The sequence below is a fragment of the Octodon degus genome, unplaced genomic scaffold (assembly GCF_000260255.1).
Source record: "Octodon degus isolate 3935 unplaced genomic scaffold, OctDeg1.0 scaffold00218, whole genome shotgun sequence".
NCBI lineage: Eukaryota > Metazoa > Chordata > Mammalia > Rodentia > Octodontidae > Octodon > Octodon degus.
This window is the reverse complement of record NW_004524794.1, coordinates 2,744,951-2,765,031: the sequence shown is the minus strand read 5'-3', so window position 1 is coordinate 2,765,031 and position 20,081 is coordinate 2,744,951. Positions and strand designations below refer to the sequence as shown.

The window sequence follows — 20,081 nt, the reverse complement described above, 5'->3', positions numbered from 1 at the left end:
CATACATAATGTATTAATTCACAAACCCCATATAATTTCAAAAGGGGTTTGTGAAATAATTTTGATCTTCAAAAAACACTTAGGAAAAGAATTAAGAACATTTAATCCAAGGCAGAGTGTCCCATGGCAGAGGGCAGCTGTTCAGGGTAGAAAGGAGCAAAGAGCAAATGGAGGAGCAGCAGGTGGGGCAGCTAGCAAGCCTCTCTTCCTTCCTTACATTGTATTCAGGCTATTAGCCCCAGATCGGGTGTACCCTCACACCCACAGTCCCAGCACTGATCAGCATTGATCAGCACTGATCACAAACTACAAGCCTGCCCTAGAGACAGGATGAGGCTTTGGGGGGACAACTAGACACAAACCAAACAGTTGTACCAAGAAAAACAGTTCTTCTGAAAATAAAGAAAAACAGTATTTACACAAACACTTGAAACAATCTTAATTCTTAATGAAGAAATATTTAATTAGGAAAATTATAGGGTGGATATCTTAGGCTTGAGCGTTGGATACTACGCTCACACGTGTAGAAATGGAAGTTTGAAGCTGAACTTTAATATTATTTTTTCAGTTGTTAGCAGGCTTCATTATAAGAAAAAAATCAAATGAAAAATTATTTCTGTGTTCATTATAATACTATAGGTTATTTTTCTCTCACTGTGTCTCTCATGCAGTTTCTAAGAGAGACATTTTCTTAGACCTTAACTAAAAGAATTTTCTTCTGCTCAGTAATGGGGTAGTTCTCTCATTCAGGTAATTAGAACAGTACCACTTGGATGTGTACTCCTTCTGCACCTATGGTGTGTCAAGGTTCCATGTGAGAGAGAGATATGGAGAGAGAGAATGCAAGAAGCTAAAAGTCACAAAATAAACAGTTATATGAACCAATCTCAAGATCTTTCTGTATGCCTCGTTTTTTAATTCTGTTTCATTCTTTTTTTTTTTTTCTTTCGGAACTGGGGATTGAACTCAGGCCCTTGAGCTTGCCAGGGAAGCGCGTATTCCTCTCCTTGCCCCCCCCCCTTTTATTTTTTTTTCTGTTTCATTCTTTTTATTGTCTATATTTTTTTTCTTGTAAATCATGGGAAGAGGTAAACACATAGTTAACAGCTTTACAAAAACAGTAAGAGAAATTCTGTGATATTTTAATGCATTTCTCATAAATTTTCCTGAGGCTCTCAGGGTACAATTCATTAGATTTTTTAAAAGTACAGTAGTTATAAATAATGGTTTGATGGGTGAGGACAGAGAATTAAGAAAAATATGTAGATAGTCCCTAATTTTGAGTAAATAATTTTGGCCACTAATTAGAAAAATTTCCTTTCATTTTTCATAAAGACATTTGTCAGCAGGCCAGGTATCTGGTTTAGTGAAGAGATATTACATGGTAATGCTAGCATGAGGCAGAGATTCGCAGAGAGGCCTAATAATGTGTCACGCGGGTGTAAAAATGCCTGAGCGTAAACTCCTCATGTGGGATCCTATGTATTGTACTGCAGCAATTTACTCTATTATTTGTCAGTTACCCTACAATTTTCATAATAGATCCCCAGAACAATTCAACAGTTCTAAGAAATAGCAAGAATAATTTACTAAATGAAAAGCCTTATGACACTTAAAATACCTGTAACTTTTGCTCTGCGTGAAGTAGTAAGAAGGCTATGGACTAAAGGATTTGTAAACCAATTTGACCAATTAGAAATAGTCAAAAAACATAAGTTGAGATTTACTGAAGAGTCTGGGCATGGTGGTGCACACCAGCAATCCCAGCCCTAGGGAGGTAAAAAACAGGAGGATCACTACTAGTACAACCTGCATAGTGAGACCCTGCACAGACCAAAACAAAACTAGAGGAGATTTACTGATGGTAAAATACCAATTGCAAACAATGGAGTGACAAGAAGATGTCACCAATAGCCATGAAAAAAATGTATGCTAAAATCACAATGAGATATTAAAGACACATATTATAATGGATTACAAATATTGACAACACTCAAAGCTAATGGGACACAGAAACTAACTCCTTCATATATTGCTGTGGGGAATGTAAAAGGGTAATATTATAGGAAAATAATCAGCAGGTTCTTGCAAACCTAATCAGGTACTTATCAGTGGCAAGCTGAATAACTGTGCCCTGCCTTCCCCATCACACTCCAAAATTAAAAGAGATTCACAGCTTAAGCCTCGCAATCTGAAAATATTAATTTCCCAAATCTGCAAATTTTGTGCATACTACTAAAAGGGGTTTTGTGGATGTAGGTAACTAAGGTTCTTGATGTTGGAAGGTTAAACTGGATTATCCACGTGAGTCAAATGTGACCACAGACAGAGATGAGCACAACATCCTGAGCCAGCGAAGCAGATATGAAAAGAAATGCACAAGAGAGAGAGAAAGAAAGAACAAGAGGAGAGAGCTGAGGATGCTATGCTGTAGCTTTGAAGATGAGTACAGGGACGTGACAGAAACGTGAACAGCCTCTGGAACCATGAGGAAGCTGGCACGTATATTCGCGCTAGCACCTCTCAAAGAAACACAGACGTGTCTATGCCTTAAAGCCTTAAAATCACTGACCTCTAATCGTGTAGGACAATATAATTTGCATTATTTAAACCAACGTGGGGGCTGGGGAGATGGCTCAGTGGATTAAGTGCTTCCCTGGCTAAGCCCAAGGACCTGAGTTCAATACCCAGTTCCACACACACACACACACACACACAAAAATAAAACAAAACAAAACAAAACAATGTGGCAATTTGTTATAGTAGCAACAGGAAACTAACTCACCATGCAATTCAGCTCTTTATTATGGTTTGTGTCTAAATGCCTCCTTCCCCAAGCCTCAAGTGGTTCGAGGTGTGACTTTTTTAGAGGTGGATGAATCTAGAGTATACGGTGCTGGGATGAAGGGCGAGAGGTTACTAAATTAGTGTGCTGACTGGTTGATATAGCTGTGGCTAGGCTCAAGTGAGTGTGCCTCACACAGGGGTGAATGCTAGCCCCCTTAAGGGAGAGATCCCAGGTAAAACATAAGAGCCAGGAAGGGTGCTGCTGTTTGCACTGCTTTTGGCTGTCACGTCCTATTGGTTGCCTTGCTGCCTGCCATCAACTCTTTCTCCTCTGCGATGCCCCTCTGCCATGCTGCTGTACCTTGGAGCCAGCCCACTATGAACTGAAACCTCTACAAGCTATGAATCAAATAAACCTTTGCTCCTTTGACCTTGAATGTCAAGCATTTTGTCTCAGTAACAAGGAAATTAATAAAGACAGTGTTCTTAGGCATTGATTCCAGAATGATTCAACCAAAAAGGGTATGTGAATTGTATAACATTTTTACTGTATATTTAACATCTAGAGACACCCCAATGGTCCCTTCATAGATAAATGGCTAAAGAAAGTGTAGTAAGTGGATACCACACAGTATTATTCAGTAATAAAAAGGAATAATGTATCGATACAATCATCTTTTATTATTCTTCATGGGATTATACAAGTTAAAAAATCCAATCTCAAAAGATTATATTATGTATGATTTAATTTATACAATGTTCTTGAAAATGATACAAGGTCAGACCAGATAGCTTAGTCGATTAAAGTACTTGTTTAGTCAGAGCACAGAGACTGGGGTTCAATCCCAGGCTTGCCATGCTGGCCCTGCTCCCGGGGCATGCTGAGACTGGGATTGAGACTGGGTATGGTGGCATGTACCTGTAATCCCAGAACTTGGGAGGCTGAAAACAGGATCACTACAAGTCGGATCTGTGTACTGAGACCCTGTAGACTCTGCACTATATACAAAAAAGAAAGAAAGAAAGAGGGAAGGAAGGAAGGAAGGAAGGAAGGAAGGAAGGAAGGAAGGAAGGAAGGAAAGAAAGGAAAGAAAGGAAAGAAAGAAAGGAAAGAAAGGAAAGAAAGGAAAGAAAGGAAAGAAAGGAAAGAAAGGAAAGAAAGGAAAGAAAGGAAAGAAAGGAAAGAAAGGAAAGAAAGAAAGAAAGAAAGAAAGAAAGAAATGATTTAATTTTTGGATGATGAACAAATTAGTGTTTGCCAGTGGTTTAAGATGCTGAAGGACAGAAAGGTGATTGGTGCAAAATTCTGGTGGTGAGATATCTGTTAAATCAATAAGACAATTTTTGCCAGTAAAATTACATAGGTTTTAGTCCAATTTATGAGAATCATAGCATTCTTCTTTGGCTATTCAATTAAAATCTAGAATAGTCATATTATCAGTTACATTAAACCAACTTGCTCTTAATTTCTTCTCTAAAGCAAGTTTCTCTGGTAGTTGTATATAGATGCAAAGTATTCAGAGATAAGTAAATTGAAATTTTGTATGCTGACATATTAATGTGGTCACTATTGTAGGAAATTAGTATATAATTTATATACCCCAGAAAATTCATTAGGGTACCCTGAAATTGGTCCCAAGTAGTTCCAACAGAAGGCTGTGTAGCAAAAATTTGAAGAGCCCCTGATTCACTCTAAAGATTTATATCTAATTTTTGTCATTTTAAAATCACATCTGAAAGCAGACTTGCCTTATGTTATCAGAAAATTTGTATTAGTGTGTGTGGGTGTTGTGACAGAAATGGCATACACAAATGAAAATAAAATACTATTTAACTTTAAAGAAAATTCATTTTTGTTTGTTAATTTTTCTCATTATTGTATTGTTGAACTATTTAAGGCTTGAAATGATTTTAACCATAAGCCATACATTTAAATTTAAATACAGATTTAGCAAAATCTGAACACAATGAAATTATATGCAGATGTAATGCACAAAATATGTACTTTTTCTAAGCATATTTAACATTTAAAACTAATAGTGAAAAATAAAAAAAATTAAAAAAAAAATAAAATTGAGGCCAGGGAGATGGCTCAGTAGAATAAGCACTTGCCAGGCAAGTACAAGGGTCTGAGTTCAATCCTTGGTTCTGCCAAAAAAATTAATAAATACATAAATAAATAAAACTAATAGTGAAAGAAACAGAAAAATGCATAGTCATGTTTAAGGACCACAAGAAGAGGCTACAGATCAAGTAATAATGGTTTTTAGTCTAAAAATCTACCACTTGGTAAATTGGAGTACATAGTTTTAATTTGTGTTTTCTTTGAATGGCAACACTGAAATAATATAGCACTTGTTAATTATGTTACTATGCTATGCTTTTTTATTTTAGTTCATATTCATAAATAGTAATGTAACTTTAAACAATTTTGTAATAATAACTCTGATTATTTTCTAGATGTTGGCTGTGAGTAGAAAGTAATCTCAGTTTAATTAGATGCCTACTTCTATATGCTAAATTAGGGCTGCATTACAAAATAAAACCTTTAAATTATATAGTGAATAAAATCTCCAAACATAATTACCAGAATCTCTACAGGAAGATATAATTACTATAGGCTAAATTCTTCCATCAGTTTCATTTCTGTATCTCCCTCAGAAGGCAACAGACACAAGCTGCATACATATTTAAGGGCTGAATATCAATTTACTGAGAATTCTTTTGGGTAAGGTCCAAATACTAATGGAGGACATAGCGTGAAAGCTGAAAATAAACATCTTCATCTATACATAGTGAAATCAACACAAGACACCATCTTTTCCTTTCAGAAGCTGGGATCCAAGATGTTTAATGACAACTTTGATTTTCCAATCAGCTTAGTCTGCCCTTGAAAAACTTATTTAATTAGCATATGCCTAACTTTATTCATTTGTCAGATGGAGATAATAAATATTCATTTACCTCACAGGATGTTTGGGGAATTCATGATTGTAAAATGCAAACACATTTGTAGATGAAAGATATACATTACTCTGGAAAATGTTGAGTATGTAAGATCTGTCCCATGTCATTGTTGAAAAGCACTATCCAATAATAGGCATGCTCAGAAGAACCATCACAGACAGAAAGCTGATGAGGTGAGGTTGCTGGACAGTGTGCTAGGATAATTATATTCTGATAGAAACACATGATCTGACTTCCAATCCTACCACAGCAGAATAATAAAGCATCAAAGGAGGCTGATCCAACAAAGAAAGAAAACATACTCAACAGAAGCAATAAGCACATGCAGCTGGAAAGCATATGTATACCTACTGCATCAAAATTGGGAGTTTGGAATTTAGGTGCCTACTTTTGATTCCAGCTCCACTTGACAGATGTTCAGGTGATGTTTTCATGTCTGACATCAAACACTTAACACACCCAGTTTCAAGAGGAGAGATTTTTGTGTGGCTCAGGGTTGCAGAGAACTGGTTGGCTGATTCCAAGGCAAGGATGGTAGAGAAAGCTGCTCACATCATGATGGCTCAGAAACAAAGCACAGGAGAAGACTAAAGGCTGGCCGACCTCCCACTGGGACCTTCTTTCCAATAGCACTGGGCACTGAGCATCAGTGGATTAATTCTTAGATGGGTACAGCAGCCCCATGAAGCAATCATCTTTGCAGGTATCTCTTAATCCAGCCAAACAAGATAACCTCAGGTACGCTTATGTCTTAGTTACTCTTCTCTCATTGCTGGGACAAATACCTGACACTCAAAATGAAGGAAGGAAAGGTTTATTTAGCTCACAGTTACTGGAGGTTTCAGTCCATACAGCTGGGTCCAACACAGAACAGCACATAGCAGAAAGCAACCTTTCATGGTGGCAGCAAAGAGCAAGAGCGCAGGGAGTAGCAGCAGCTCAAGCAGCTAACTTCTCTTTCCTCCTTATATTGAAATGCAAATTACCTGCCCCAGGGCAGGTGCAGCATCCACACCCACAACAATCAATCACCAACTCCTGAAGCTGCCTCAAGACTGCATGAAGCTTTGGGGAGACACCTATACACAAACCATAACAGCATACATAAAAAGTTCCTATGTGGATGCACAAATTCTGGGTATGATTGGATTCCTTTTACTTATGTATACGGGGAATGTGCTGGGTTTTCTAAATTTCAATCAACATTAGCGAGAGGTTTGGTAAAATTTTGTTTAAGATTTGCTTCACTATAACTACTTTCATGGTTATGGAGAATTACCAAAATGAAATTAAAAGTTGTACATAACCATGTCAATTTGGTTGGTTTAAAAAGAAAGAACTTCAAGAACAAAGCATTCAGTTTTCTGGAGCACCAGAGAAGATAAGAACAGCATACAATTTGGATTTTTCAATTTCAGAATTCAGGGGTACTTTAACAAGAAGAGTCTCAGTGATGTATTGTAGGTAAGTAGGATGAATGAACATATATAATTTGTTCTGGAATCTTAACCTAGAAGATAGGTAGGGAAATATTTAAATTGCAACACGCAGTTTTCTTGTGTATTAAATGGTGGTACCCAAAAAGATATGTTGGAATCCTAACACCCAATACATACGAATGTGCGTTTACTGGAAATAAGACTATTACCAAACAACTTCAGATGCAATCCTAGTAAATGGGAGCGATCTCTAGGCCAACATGACTGGTGTCCTTAGAGGAAGAAAATGCAAACACGTGCAGCAGAAACCACAGGAGAACGCAATGACACAGCAGCAAGGGGAAGGTGCAGCCTAAGGCAGAGGCAGGAAAGACAGATCCACAGGGGAGGGGAACCTGGAGCTAAGTTGTAAGGCACGAAGAAGGAGACCCCTCTGGGTGCCTGAGGAAAAACATGATCTGTTATTGCTCTTTATTTTAGACTTATAGTCTCTAGGACAGAGGCAATATACTCCACAATTTTACCCCATTTGTGGGTAATTTGTTCTCTCAGTCTTAGCACATTAATGCAAATATAAAAGGAAGAACATCCAGGTGTTACTCTCTTATGTTTGTTCATTTTGTGGAAAAGAACCTGAAGCAAAGAGAAATTTATGATTCATTTAGAAGGCAAAACATAAAAGGAAGAATATCCTGAAAAAGGCAAAAGGATGGTATCCAGAGGACACTTCAAAGTGCAAATCATTTTCCTCACTAAGCCGCCTGTTTGTGGAATGATGATTCAGGGTCACCAACCATGTTCAAAGTTACAATCTCTGGGTGTTAGCTGGAATGTGGTCACTTTATTGTGATCATCACCATAAATATTACAAAACACAGACTTAAGGTCCATGTAATTAAAATAAGATGATATAGAATTTGAAGTTTTAAAATTCCAAAACCAATATATAGTTTCAAACTAATCCCAGGTATGATTTCACTAACACTTTCGTCATTCCCCTTAAATGCTCAATCATCTCCAATTCCTATTCATAGGTTAGCACAGCCCTTCCCACTCTTCTGGGAAGATGAGACCCGTTTCTACATCAAAAGACTTCAGAACATGCTGCACTGGTGGATTCCTGGCCTTGCTCTCATTGTGATGCAGCACAGCAGGCCCAAGAATCTGCACCTACAGAAAGCACTTCATCAGAGCAGAGATAGTGTGGACATGGGTTCGAGAAACATTCCCTGAGGAGCAGTTGTAGCATGCTTAAAATCACTGCAGCGTCTGGAAAATCAGCCAGAAGAGCTAATGAACGCTTTGGCAGCCTTCAGAGTGATCAGTCTTAAGAGCTCTGACATTCAGATCAAGGAAGGTACATAGTCCAAGCTTGATATACTGTATTTGATTATGTATATTATATTTTAAGACTATGCATTGCTCTGTGTTACATTTTTGTCCAGTAAATTCAATCCATATTATCAAAGTCTGTGAAGTAGAGCATTCACACTCTTGCAAAAGTTGTGTTCCCATATAGTATATTGTAGCTGGAGCTATCACCCAGAAACTTGGGAAATATCAAACCCTATTTTTACTTGCTAGTAGAAGACTGCACTATTTCAGAAAAGCAATATTTAAAGTATTCAAATTGTATTAGGCATTATATGACAACTACAGATCCACTTCATAATGTCCCATAATCTCTTAAAGTCCACTTAAGATTTAAGATCTGATGTCAGACTCAGAATCTAAAGGGAAAACATTTTGGGGCACATTTGATCACTCAATTACTGGGAAATCAATAATCAAATGGTAGAACAACATTAATGGCTTCTACAGGCAGCTCATCCCTGCCTCTTCTCCTGCTCTGTTAACCAAGGCTGTTGCACGACAGTCAAGTCTTAGCCTCCAGCTGAGAGAGTGTGAGCAATTCTCCTCATTTTAAGAATAGTGTCTCAGTTTCGGCAGCGCTCCCCAGTCCGCCGCTTTGCAGGAGGCTCTTAGTTTGGTCCGCTTCCCAGCTATGTTCCGCAACCAGTATGACAACGATGTCACCGTCTGGAGCCCTCAGGGCAGGATTCATCAAATTGAGTATGCAATGGAAGCTGTTAAACAAGGTTCTGCCACAGTTGGGCTGAAATCCAAAACCCATGCAGTGTTGGTTGCATTGAAGAGGGCACAGTCAGAGCTTGCAGCTCACCAAAAAAAAAATTCTCCATGTTGACAACCATATTGGTATCTCTATTGCGGGTCTTACTGCTGATGCCAGACTCTTATGTAATTTTATGCGACAGGAGTGTTTGGATTCCAGATTCGTATTTGACAGACCACTTCCTGTGTCTCGTCTTGTATCTCTAATTGGAAGCAAGACCCAGATACCAACACAGCGGTATGGCCGGAGACCTTATGGTGTTGGGCTGCTTATTGCTGGTTATGATGATATGGGCCCTCACATTTTCCAGACCTGTCCATCTGCCAACTATTTTGACTGCAGAGCTATGTCTATTGGAGCCCGTTCTCAGTCAGCTCGTACTTACTTGGAGAGACATATGTCTGAATTTATGGAGTGCAATTTAAATGAACTGGTTAAGCATGGTCTGCGTGCCTTAAGAGAGACACTTCCTGCAGAACAGGACCTGACAACTAAGAATGTTTCCATTGGAATTGTTGGTAAAGACTTGGAGTTCACAATCTATGATGATGATGAAGTGTCTCCATTCCTGGAAGGTCTTGAAGAAAGGCCCCAGAGAAAGGCACAGCCTGCACAACCTGCGGATGAACCTGCAGAAAAAGCTGATGAACCAATGGAGCATTAATAAACCAGCCTGTGTGTGTATTATCAAATATGTAAGAATGCAGGAACACACACTGATGACAGTAATCTATACTTTGAACCAAAAGATGCAGAGTGTGGAGTGGTATGTTTTAGGAATCAGTCCAGATATGTTTTTTCCAACCAACCTTCCTGAAACCATATAATGAGGTGCAGTTTTCTTTAAGGGGATCTGTATAATCATTTTCTAAAAAGTACAGATATACCAATGTTTTTATATGAAGAAAATAGTGTCTTTGCAGTTTTAAACACATCTGTGAAATAAAACTGTTTCACTTCAAAAAAAAAAAAAAAAAAAGAATAGTGTCTCATGTCTCAGTTTTTTGCACTTGAAATTCCTAGTAACACCTGCTATCCTTCAAAAAGTAATATCACTCATCTTACTTTAGACACTCACTCCTCCATTAAGGTTAGTTTTTGTATTTAACCACAGATTAGAAATCACTCAAGCCATTCTTTTTTTTCCAAATTAAACATATTATTTCTATAATTTTTTTCTTTTCTTGAAGGTTTCATTTCCCCATCTTTTCAAATTTGATAAGTAGGGAAATTATTTTAAATAGTAAACATATTTCATTTTCCTTCAGTTGTATACTCAGCATTTCATCACTCAAATAAAGGCCATGTAAAGGGTAACAAAAGTGTGTGTAGCAACTCAAGGCCTGCAGTGGGGATGCAAGCGCTTATTTTGCTGGACTGCTCACAGTAAGAGTGGAAGGCCATATGCAGATTCCATGATTCTTACCCTCTTTCAACCTTAACAATCTCTCTTAAGCAACAGGAAGATGCCTTTGGTTTCATACAAAAATAGTTTCATGTCCCTAGAATATCAAGATTTTCTATAACATAGACAACCATACATTTTAAAGTATAAGCAAACTCTATACAACTTCTGAATATGAATGCCATAAATTGCTAAATGGACAGCTTGGTAAATTTATAAGACATATTTTCCATACATTATTCCAATGTTTAATATTTCTATTTTTCCAAATTATAAATGCTGGGTATACTTCTATCAATTACTTAGCCAGCCCTTAAGAAGAGGAGAAGTAAAAAACAATAAAACAGTACAGGCCATTGAAATGCACTGAATCTTGCAAAAGAAGTTCATTAAGTAATTCATGTACTGTAATCCCTTTTGATTTCACATATTTCATCACGGCTTAAAATGTTTAAATTAGTAATCACTAACTCATAAAACTATGCAAGAATTGCAGCGATGGTAGCAAAAAAAATTAACTCTAAAATCTGTCATAATAAGTATTTATAGTTTATATTTCTTACAAATAGATATTAAGGATCACTATTACTGGCATCCTTCCCTTAGCACAACAACAAATGTTAGAAGCGCCATTTAACATATTTCCTTATCAGGCAAATATATGGTAATATCAGTAATGACTGCTATCTTTTATTTTAATCAAAATACCTTGCTGGCATTTCACAATGATGTATATTATTAAGCCAGCTAAACGTGCAGATAACAAAAAAAAAACAAAAAAAAAATCAAAACCATGTTATTTAACAAATAAAACTACTAAGAATAGGACTTCATGTTTTCTTATACAACCTACAAAAATGTGGATATTAGCTCTCTTTTATGCAAGATATAATCCTTTTAATTGTTGTTATTATTATTTTTGGCAGAACCGGGGATTGAACTTAGACCCTTGTGTTTGCCAGGGAAGCGCTTATTTCACTGAACCATCTCCCCAGCCCCCTTTTAACTAATTTTTAAAAAGTATTAGCTACAACTTTGAAAATTTTGATAACCCAATATTTGCAACATTAGGGATTATTAAATCTTACAAAATGCATGCAAATAATATTTCCTTTATATAATAGCAACAATTATTTGCAAACATGTTATTGACTTTCCTCTAGAATACACGTAACAGCTGTGCAGCTTGATTTACTCCTACAAAAATCTATGGGATTAGAATGAAACCAGCTTTTATGATCCAACTATAGCACAATTTCGCCTCTAGCACAAAAGATTAAAAAGTTCCCAGAAACTTTCTACAGTAATAAATAAATAATAATAAAAATGGCATACTCTATCCCAAGCTAGCAAATTTATCAGTCCGAAATATGATGCCTTAGTTTAAAAAGCATATGTTTGTGAAACTGGCCAGTATTTGTAAATCTCTACCGATGGATGGTACTCAGCAACTCTGGAATGATACATTTTAAATACACAAGATTTTCTTTGGTGTGTGATTATAATTTGATCAGACCAGGAGGAGTATTTAAATTTAAGACCTACAGGGAAAGGTAAGTCTCAATCAAGACAAAACAGTCCACATAAAAAAGTGATGAGGAATAAAATGGGTTGTTCTGACAACTGTGAAGTATTTAAATGCAGAAAATAAGAGCAAGCCTAAGTTACAGAAGATCTGTGGTTGAAGAAATACTTCAAAAATAAAAGCCCTGTTCTGAATTTTAGATATAAAATGAACAGTAAATCATAAAATTTTAATATAACTTAAAAATTGAGAAACTAGTAAAAGCCTACCCTTCCCAACCTACTATATAAACACAAAGGGCTATTTTTAGCACATTTGCACACTTATTTTCCAAGGTGTAAACAACAATATGAGGGAGCTCCACAGGCTGGATAGACCACATGTTCCCACATAAACTACAGACAACTTCCGCAAGTCACTTAATTCATAAACTCTCATTGTATCCTCTCTTGATCTCCTTCACAGTCTTTTACCCTGAAAGTAACTTGTGGCTAATTCCAGACCTATAAATACTGTAGGACTCTTTCCTATGGGGTTAAAATACAAAGTCACCAAATATAACTCTAGCTTTGTACAACTCCCAGGATTCCCTACTGGATCTGTAGGGCAGAGGTTGGTCAAGAGATTGATTTGTGATTTCCATATGACATTTAAAAATTTTAGCTATGTCTCCAAGTGAAGAAGCATTAAGTCTTTTGAGGGCTTTCCATGCTGATCTCTGTAACAGTCAAAGATATTCAACAGTGATGCTCACACACTAATGCTTACAGCAACGTAGTCTTGCTAAATCTTTGCAGTGACATACACCAATCAACGGATGAATGGACAAAGGAAATGTGGTATTTTCATACAATGGTGTACTGTTGTGCCATAAAGGATAAATTTAAGTCATTAGGAAAATACGTGCATTCTAAGACCATAATATTAAGTGAAATAAATCAGAGTTTAAATATAACATGGCTTCTGCTATGTGAGAAACTAAAATACAAATAAAGGGAAAACAAAAGACAATAGGAAATAGAGAGATCTTCTGATACAAAAGAGAAGGGAGCCACAAGGTGAAGGAGAAAAGAGGAAGGGAAGGGTGAGGGGATGAAAACAATTAAAATGTGTTTCATATGCGTGCCAACTCCCCACAAGGAAAGTACTTTCTATTAGAGCAGAAGAGAAAATTCAGATAAGACAGTGCAAAGCATTGAATGCTCTCAGTGGCATACCTGAATTTGAAATACCTAATTGTTTCAAGCATGTAGAAATAAAAAATTAAAAAACAAAGTATTAATCTGTCAATACCTTAATGTAAGACCAGGACCAACTCATACTTGGCTGACTAGTTCCTCAGCATCTGGCTGCGCTTTAGCCCAGGCAGCCTGGTGGCTCAGTTCACTCTGTTCTATAAATCTGCAGACTTGAGCCTCTCCCGGTGGTTCACTTAGCAGGCTTTCTTCATTTAGATTCTCCCTCCAGATGGCCCAGCCATCTATATACAGTATTTATTTATTTATTTTATTTTTTTCTTCTTTTGGTGGAACTGGGGATTGAAATCAGGCCCCTGCGCTTGCCAGGCAAGCACTTATTGTACTGAGCCATCTCCCCAGCCCCAAACAGACAGTATGTAAATGGAAGTGCATATATGCACACTACTCTTTAAAAGTTTTATTCCTGAAGCAGTTACGTATTTCAAATTCAAGAATGCCATTGAGAACATTCAATGTTGTACACTGTCTTGTTTGAACTTTTTCTTCTACTCTAATAGAAATATTCCTAACTGCTACCTAAAAAGTGTGTTAAAATATCCAGGTCCAAAACCAGTTACTCAAGTTTGGGATGTGAAATGGCATGAAGCAATTTTATTTCCATATAAAGTGAGGAAAAAGACAGAAAAGTCATGTTTCCCACACTTTACCAAAAATAGATTTTAAAATGTGTTTTGAAATTCATGGTAAGTATTGGACACAAATCCCATTTATGTTAAGGAAAATGACCAGATTGCCACACTCTGAATTATAAAATTAAGATTAAATTAACATATCTGGAATTAAATTAGTCATTACTTCTTCACATATAGTAATCAATTAATTTCACATATTATAAGAATAAAAAATTGTTATGACAATATGAAGATAATATTCACCCCAAATTGGCTGACTGAGTCACTCATGTTTTTAAATTTCCACTATAGATACATCTCAAAAATAACTGTATTAAAAAAAATACTGCAGCTAATTCATTTTTTAATTACTGTGACTTTTAAAATATAGTTTGTGCAGGGTCTTACTATGCAGCTCGGTCTCATGGTGATTCTCCTGTTTTCAGCCTCCCCAGTGCTGGGATTATAGGCATGTACCATCACACATTCAAGTACCCGGACTTGGTACCTGCTCAGGGTGCCCCATGGTGAGGCCACCGCAGCACATGGTACCACAGATCAACCATGGTCCCTGCACTTACCTAAGCAGCTGCTTGGTCCACTGAGCTAACTCACTGGCCCTGTAATACATACATACATATACATATATATGAATAAATGTGGTTCTACTAATTTTTTGTCAGTGCTAATAGGACAAATAATTCTTCCTTTTTATTCTTTGTCCTTCAATCGATACATCCTAAATTGTAAATCAGTGGTCATTAGCTTCAGGAAGAGAAATTAGTCAAAAAATTGGAAGTTTTATATGGTAAAATAGTAATGAATGAGTTTTTGTTCACGTAATAAAATCACAAGAAAATGTATTCCTTGATAATATTAAAAATCAACAAAATTCTTTCTTTTCAAAGAAAATTAGGATTTGGAATGGCACACTCACTAAAGAGCTAAGGACAGTGAATAAATATTTACAGGATTTGTATATTATAAGGATGTTGTGCACGGCTGATTCTGAATTACATTTTGTGACTATTAGCTGTGCGGCCTCTGGAAAAGGCCTTAAATGCCCTGAAGTTTCATTGTCTTCCAAACAGAAGTAATGGACACAGTGGTTTTATTATTTTGCAAATTGTTTCTTACTTACACATTTCCTAAAAAAATACCCTTTGGTATTTTTACCATCAAGAGCCTGCCTGGATATTACAAAGCAAGAAGACAAACATTTTCCCAGAATCAAATGACATTAAAGCATGCTGTTTAAGACAATTTGATATGTATTTTCTTTTTTAAAAAATGTTATTTATTTATTATTTATTTATTTATTTTCAGTACCGGGGATTGAACTGAGGGCCTTGCATTTGCCAGGCAAACACTTCTTCTACTGAACTATCTCCCTGGCCCTAAAAAAATATTTTTTAAAAATTATTTATTTATTTATTTAGTACAGGGTCTTGCTACTCAGCTTCCACTCAGAGTGATCCTCCTAAGCCTCTTAGTGCTGGGATTACAGGTGTGCACCACCACGCCTGGTTTCGGTGGCCGGCAAGGAGCATCCAGGGACCTAAGGCTGGCATGGCATGCAGTACCAGAGATTGAACCTGGGTCCTTGTGCTTGCTAGGCAGGTGCTTAGACCACTGAGATATCTCCCCAGCCCTGATATGTATTTTCTCTTGCCTTGAAATGAAGAAACTGTTGAGCAGCTCATGATGATGCACACCTACAGTCCCAACACTATAGTAGGCTGAGGCAGGACAATTGCAAGTTCCAGCCCAGCCTGAGAAACTTATTTTTTTGTCTAGCAAGACTTGTTTCAAGATAAATAAATAAATAAATAAATAAATAAATAAATAGATAAATGAAAGGGCTATGGATGTAGATCCATTTTGAGGCTGTGAGTTCACTTTACACCACTAAAATAAATGAAGTAATGGTGATTCATTTTCCCCTAACTTACTGTAAAGGTTAAGTGTGAAGATATAAGGACTTAAGACAGTGCCCACCAGAGGATGAAAACAGGCACGTGGATATCTCAGACAACGGGCACTGTTTCAATGATTCTTAACAGCAGTATTTTTTTTACTAGTTTACATTCAATTTAGTTCAGCACCAAGTACTTAACTTTCTCATGAATCCACAAAACAGCGAAATTTATTCTAACTGAGGCTGTTAGTTATACCGAAGAATGTAATAGTGGTTATTTCCTTTTTCAACAATTTTATTGAAAAACAAATAGCAGTGAGACAGTATCAAAACTGACAGAAGGATAGTTTCAATAATTAATACATTGCATATTGTTATCTTCTTAGTGGTTATTCACAGTGAAAGATGCTGGCATGATATCCTGTCCAAACACTATTAGTATAAATCTTCCTTTTCACTGAACTAAGAGAAAGCAGCTGTATATCTACCCTATTTTGTATATATAAATACAAAATAGGAATTCATTTGCATCCTTTTTTTTAGTTTTATCGGAGAAGGGTATTCCATTGTCATTTAAAAATTGTAGGTGCATAAATTCAGCAAAAGATTCCAATATAGTCCAGTAGTCCATAATAGTAGTGGGTCATGTGCAGGACTGGCAATGTCAGAAGTTGCTGACCTGAGCCCTTTATAGCTCAGCATACCAACATGGCTTCAACCCTTAAACCTTGTTTTTTTAACCTTTCTACTGGATGGTTAAGATCAAGATAAAGCAAGACCTATATAACAAGAAATACAACTTTTGTATCTGATAATGTCAGTGAAGTCCCCTCAGGATTTATTCTGAAAACTTGTACCACACTTTTTAGATCCTTTGTCAGTGTCAGCCATGTGGATGAGTCATGGCCATTGCTTGACCAATTTGCTCTCTGTGAAAGCCTGAGAGAATGTTTTCTGTCCATGTACACTCCTTAGGTACACTCTACATCATCAATCACATTGCTCTGTGACCCCCATAATCTCCTTGATCAGAAAATTTGGGACACAATTGAGTTACATGATTTTACAGTATAGGTTCTCCTATTTCCTGAGTCTTTACTTACCTTGAAAGGCTAGGGCCAAAATGTTGGCTGTCCTTGCAGCCCTTCTTTTTCTCTAATTTTTGATCTGCAAACTTAGGTTGTTAATCCTCCAGAAAAGAAGCTTATTATTACCCTACAACATATGCAGTTGGGTTTAACCTATCTGTCCGAATATCAAACATCTTAGGCATAACATGGAACAGGTATTTTCCATCAAGTTTTGATATGTTAAACTTTAAGTCCCTAGAGAATATGAAGAAAAAAATTAAAAAATAAAAAATATTTTAAAAATATGAATAAAAAATTACATATTTTACACACCAAAAACAGAGAAAGCAGCACTTTAGCGAACTGAATTTCTCAGCAGCTCACAAGGAGTTAAACACTTTAAAAATTGTATAAACAATTTGTGATTATGTGCTAAACTATGTGGTACATAGGCAAGGGAATATTACATATGTTCTTCTTCTTCTTCTTCTTCTTCTTCTTCTTCTTCTTCTTCTTATTATTATTATTATTATTATTATTATTATTTTGCCTGAACTAGGGATTGAACTCAGGCCCTTGCGCTTGCCAGGGAAACACTTATTCTACTGAGCCATCACCCCAGCCCATAATTTTTAAAAATGGTAAAGAGTAACACAAATATTCTGTGGAGATCAATTCATGGTAGAGAATTTAGTTAAGAAACATAAGACTGAGCAAAAAATATCTAATAGCACAAATATACAATTCACATTCCTTTTCCCTTAGTGACTTTTTTTGTTTTGGTTTTGGCATTTGTAAGTTCTTTCTATCCTTATGTTCTTTTGGGTTGTTAGTCTTGCTAGAAACATTAAGCTTTTCCATACGAGGTTTCTTGAGACTCTGCATTATTCTAAGCTGTATAAAAACAGGTTTCTTCGAGTATTTTCAGTAACAAATACTTCTGGAGAGAGTGCAAGAAATATCTGGGCATAGATCAGAGAACTTTGATGACAGGAGAGCCTTTACAAGGCTATCAAATCACTTTTCCACCCAAATTATTTATGATGTATATTACAAGAAACAAGGTTAGGATGAAATAACCTCTTAGTACAAATAAAGATAAAAATATTCTAGGAATTACAGGGAGTAGAAACCTGTTTTTTAGATAAGAAAAGATCAGTTCATAAATAAATAACCATTAAAAGCAAGACAGGACAACTTGTAAAAAATTCTGAAGCTTTACTAACTGATTACATATTTATCCAAGGGCAAAACTGGTGCTTAGAAAAACCTCAATGTATTATTTACTTTTATTGTAACAGACTTCCAGCTCTTGAGAGATGATGATTGTGATTTGTGGAAGATTGTGCGGAGGCCTTCGTGCTGGAGGCAAAGTAGGACAGATCCACACAGTGTAAGTCATGGCGCCAAGTGGGGAAGAGAGATGGACTATGCCCGTGGAAAACTAGACACTCTTCTTTATCAGCTGTGTTCTCATCCTGAGGGTGGAAGTGAATGTGGGTTCATCAGTTTACTTTTAAGGACTATGCTCATTTTTTCTGTTTTTGTTTTGGCTCCAGGTTCTCAAGCCTCAGGCAGCTATTACGGCAGTCTTATTAGTGATTTTCTGAGCTCTTTCAATCCTTTATGTTCAACGCATGAACTATTTTCTCCTGGGTGGGAACACCTGTTCCTTTAGTTTTATCTTATTTCATTGTACTTAGCTTCTTTCAGGCAGTTTAGTTTCACTTAGCTTGTTTCAGGCAGTTTAGTATGCTATAATGCATCATACTTTGCAAGATGTTTTATTTACATATTCATCACTTATTTGTTAAAATGGGGAAAGAGGAAATGCCAATACTACTCCTTCCATTCTTACTAGATTAACCAGAGCCTTCTACAAATTCCCCATTCTGGTCCCAGATTAGGCCCTTGGATACACTTAGGGAGTAATATTGATACAATTATGCAAACTCATGATCACTGGTATAGATAAGAGCAATGATAACACCATCCATTCATCTACTGAGATCTTTATCGCTGATGTAATAACTGGCTAGGAGGCCTTTGGATGGTGACTAGGGTTAGATGCGCTCATGAGGGTGGAGCCCCCATAAAATTGGTGCTCCACAAGATGAAGAGCCTGGAGTTCACACTCGAAGGCAGCTACGTGCCAAGCAGGGAAAGAGCTGTACCATGACAGTCAATCTGCCGAGCCTTCTTATTGGACTTCTAAGCTCTAGAATGTAAGAAATGAATATATGTTGTTTAAGCCACTTAGTTTATGTTATTTTAATACGTAGCCTGAGGTGATTAAGATATTCACTTTTTAAAATCTTTTAAGAAATATTTGGAATGATACCCAAAAGTAGAACTACTTAGCTCTGGCTAGTTCTCAGGTATAATGCAAGATATGCTGAAATAAAGAGAGATGATGACCGTTAAATCTCAATTCATCAGTGTGGAGACTGTGAATAAACTTCATTAATTCTCTTAGTCTGAGTGTCTATATACAGTTGTTCATAATGTCCACATCATTAAAACAAATTATGTTATCTGTGTGTTTCCTCAGGTTGCTTTGGTTGGTAGCTCTTGTTCTAAAGCGTGGTCTTCTATGCGCTCAGGTGGGGCCTCTCCTGAACGTGGGCTCCCCATCTAAAGCAACCTCCTCACATGGAGGTGAAGTACTTTTAACTTAACTATTCTTTACTCAGTGGGTGCTTTCTGGTGACAGATTCTTTGGAATTCATCTGTAAATAAAATGTGCTTTCTCTTGTCAAGTTTCAATCTTACATTTGAGCAGCCATGTCCTCTTCCAGCATTTCCAACTACAAACACCACGTGGCTACTTGAAGGCTGCTTCACCTTTGAAATTATGGTATCCATGAACTTGAGTAAAGATTGATTAATTTTCACAATGCAAAACCTTTGAGTTGACATTACAAAATATTCATGAATATTTTATCTATGTATGCATTGTTTCTATT

At 36.6% G+C, this 20,081-nt stretch overlaps 1 protein-coding gene across 1 annotated transcript; it reads left to right on the top strand.

The window, feature by feature from the left end:
* Positions 1-9,158: 9,158 nt before the first annotated feature.
* On the top strand, positions 9,159-10,285 carry LOC101564803 (proteasome subunit alpha type-1-like). Its single transcript, XM_012517833.2, is given in 2 exon segments — positions 9,159-9,378; positions 9,380-10,285. Coding segments are annotated over 2 exon segments (792 nt in total). The 5' UTR covers positions 9,159-9,198; the 3' UTR covers positions 9,992-10,285.
* The last annotated feature ends 9,796 nt before the right edge of the window (positions 10,286-20,081 follow it).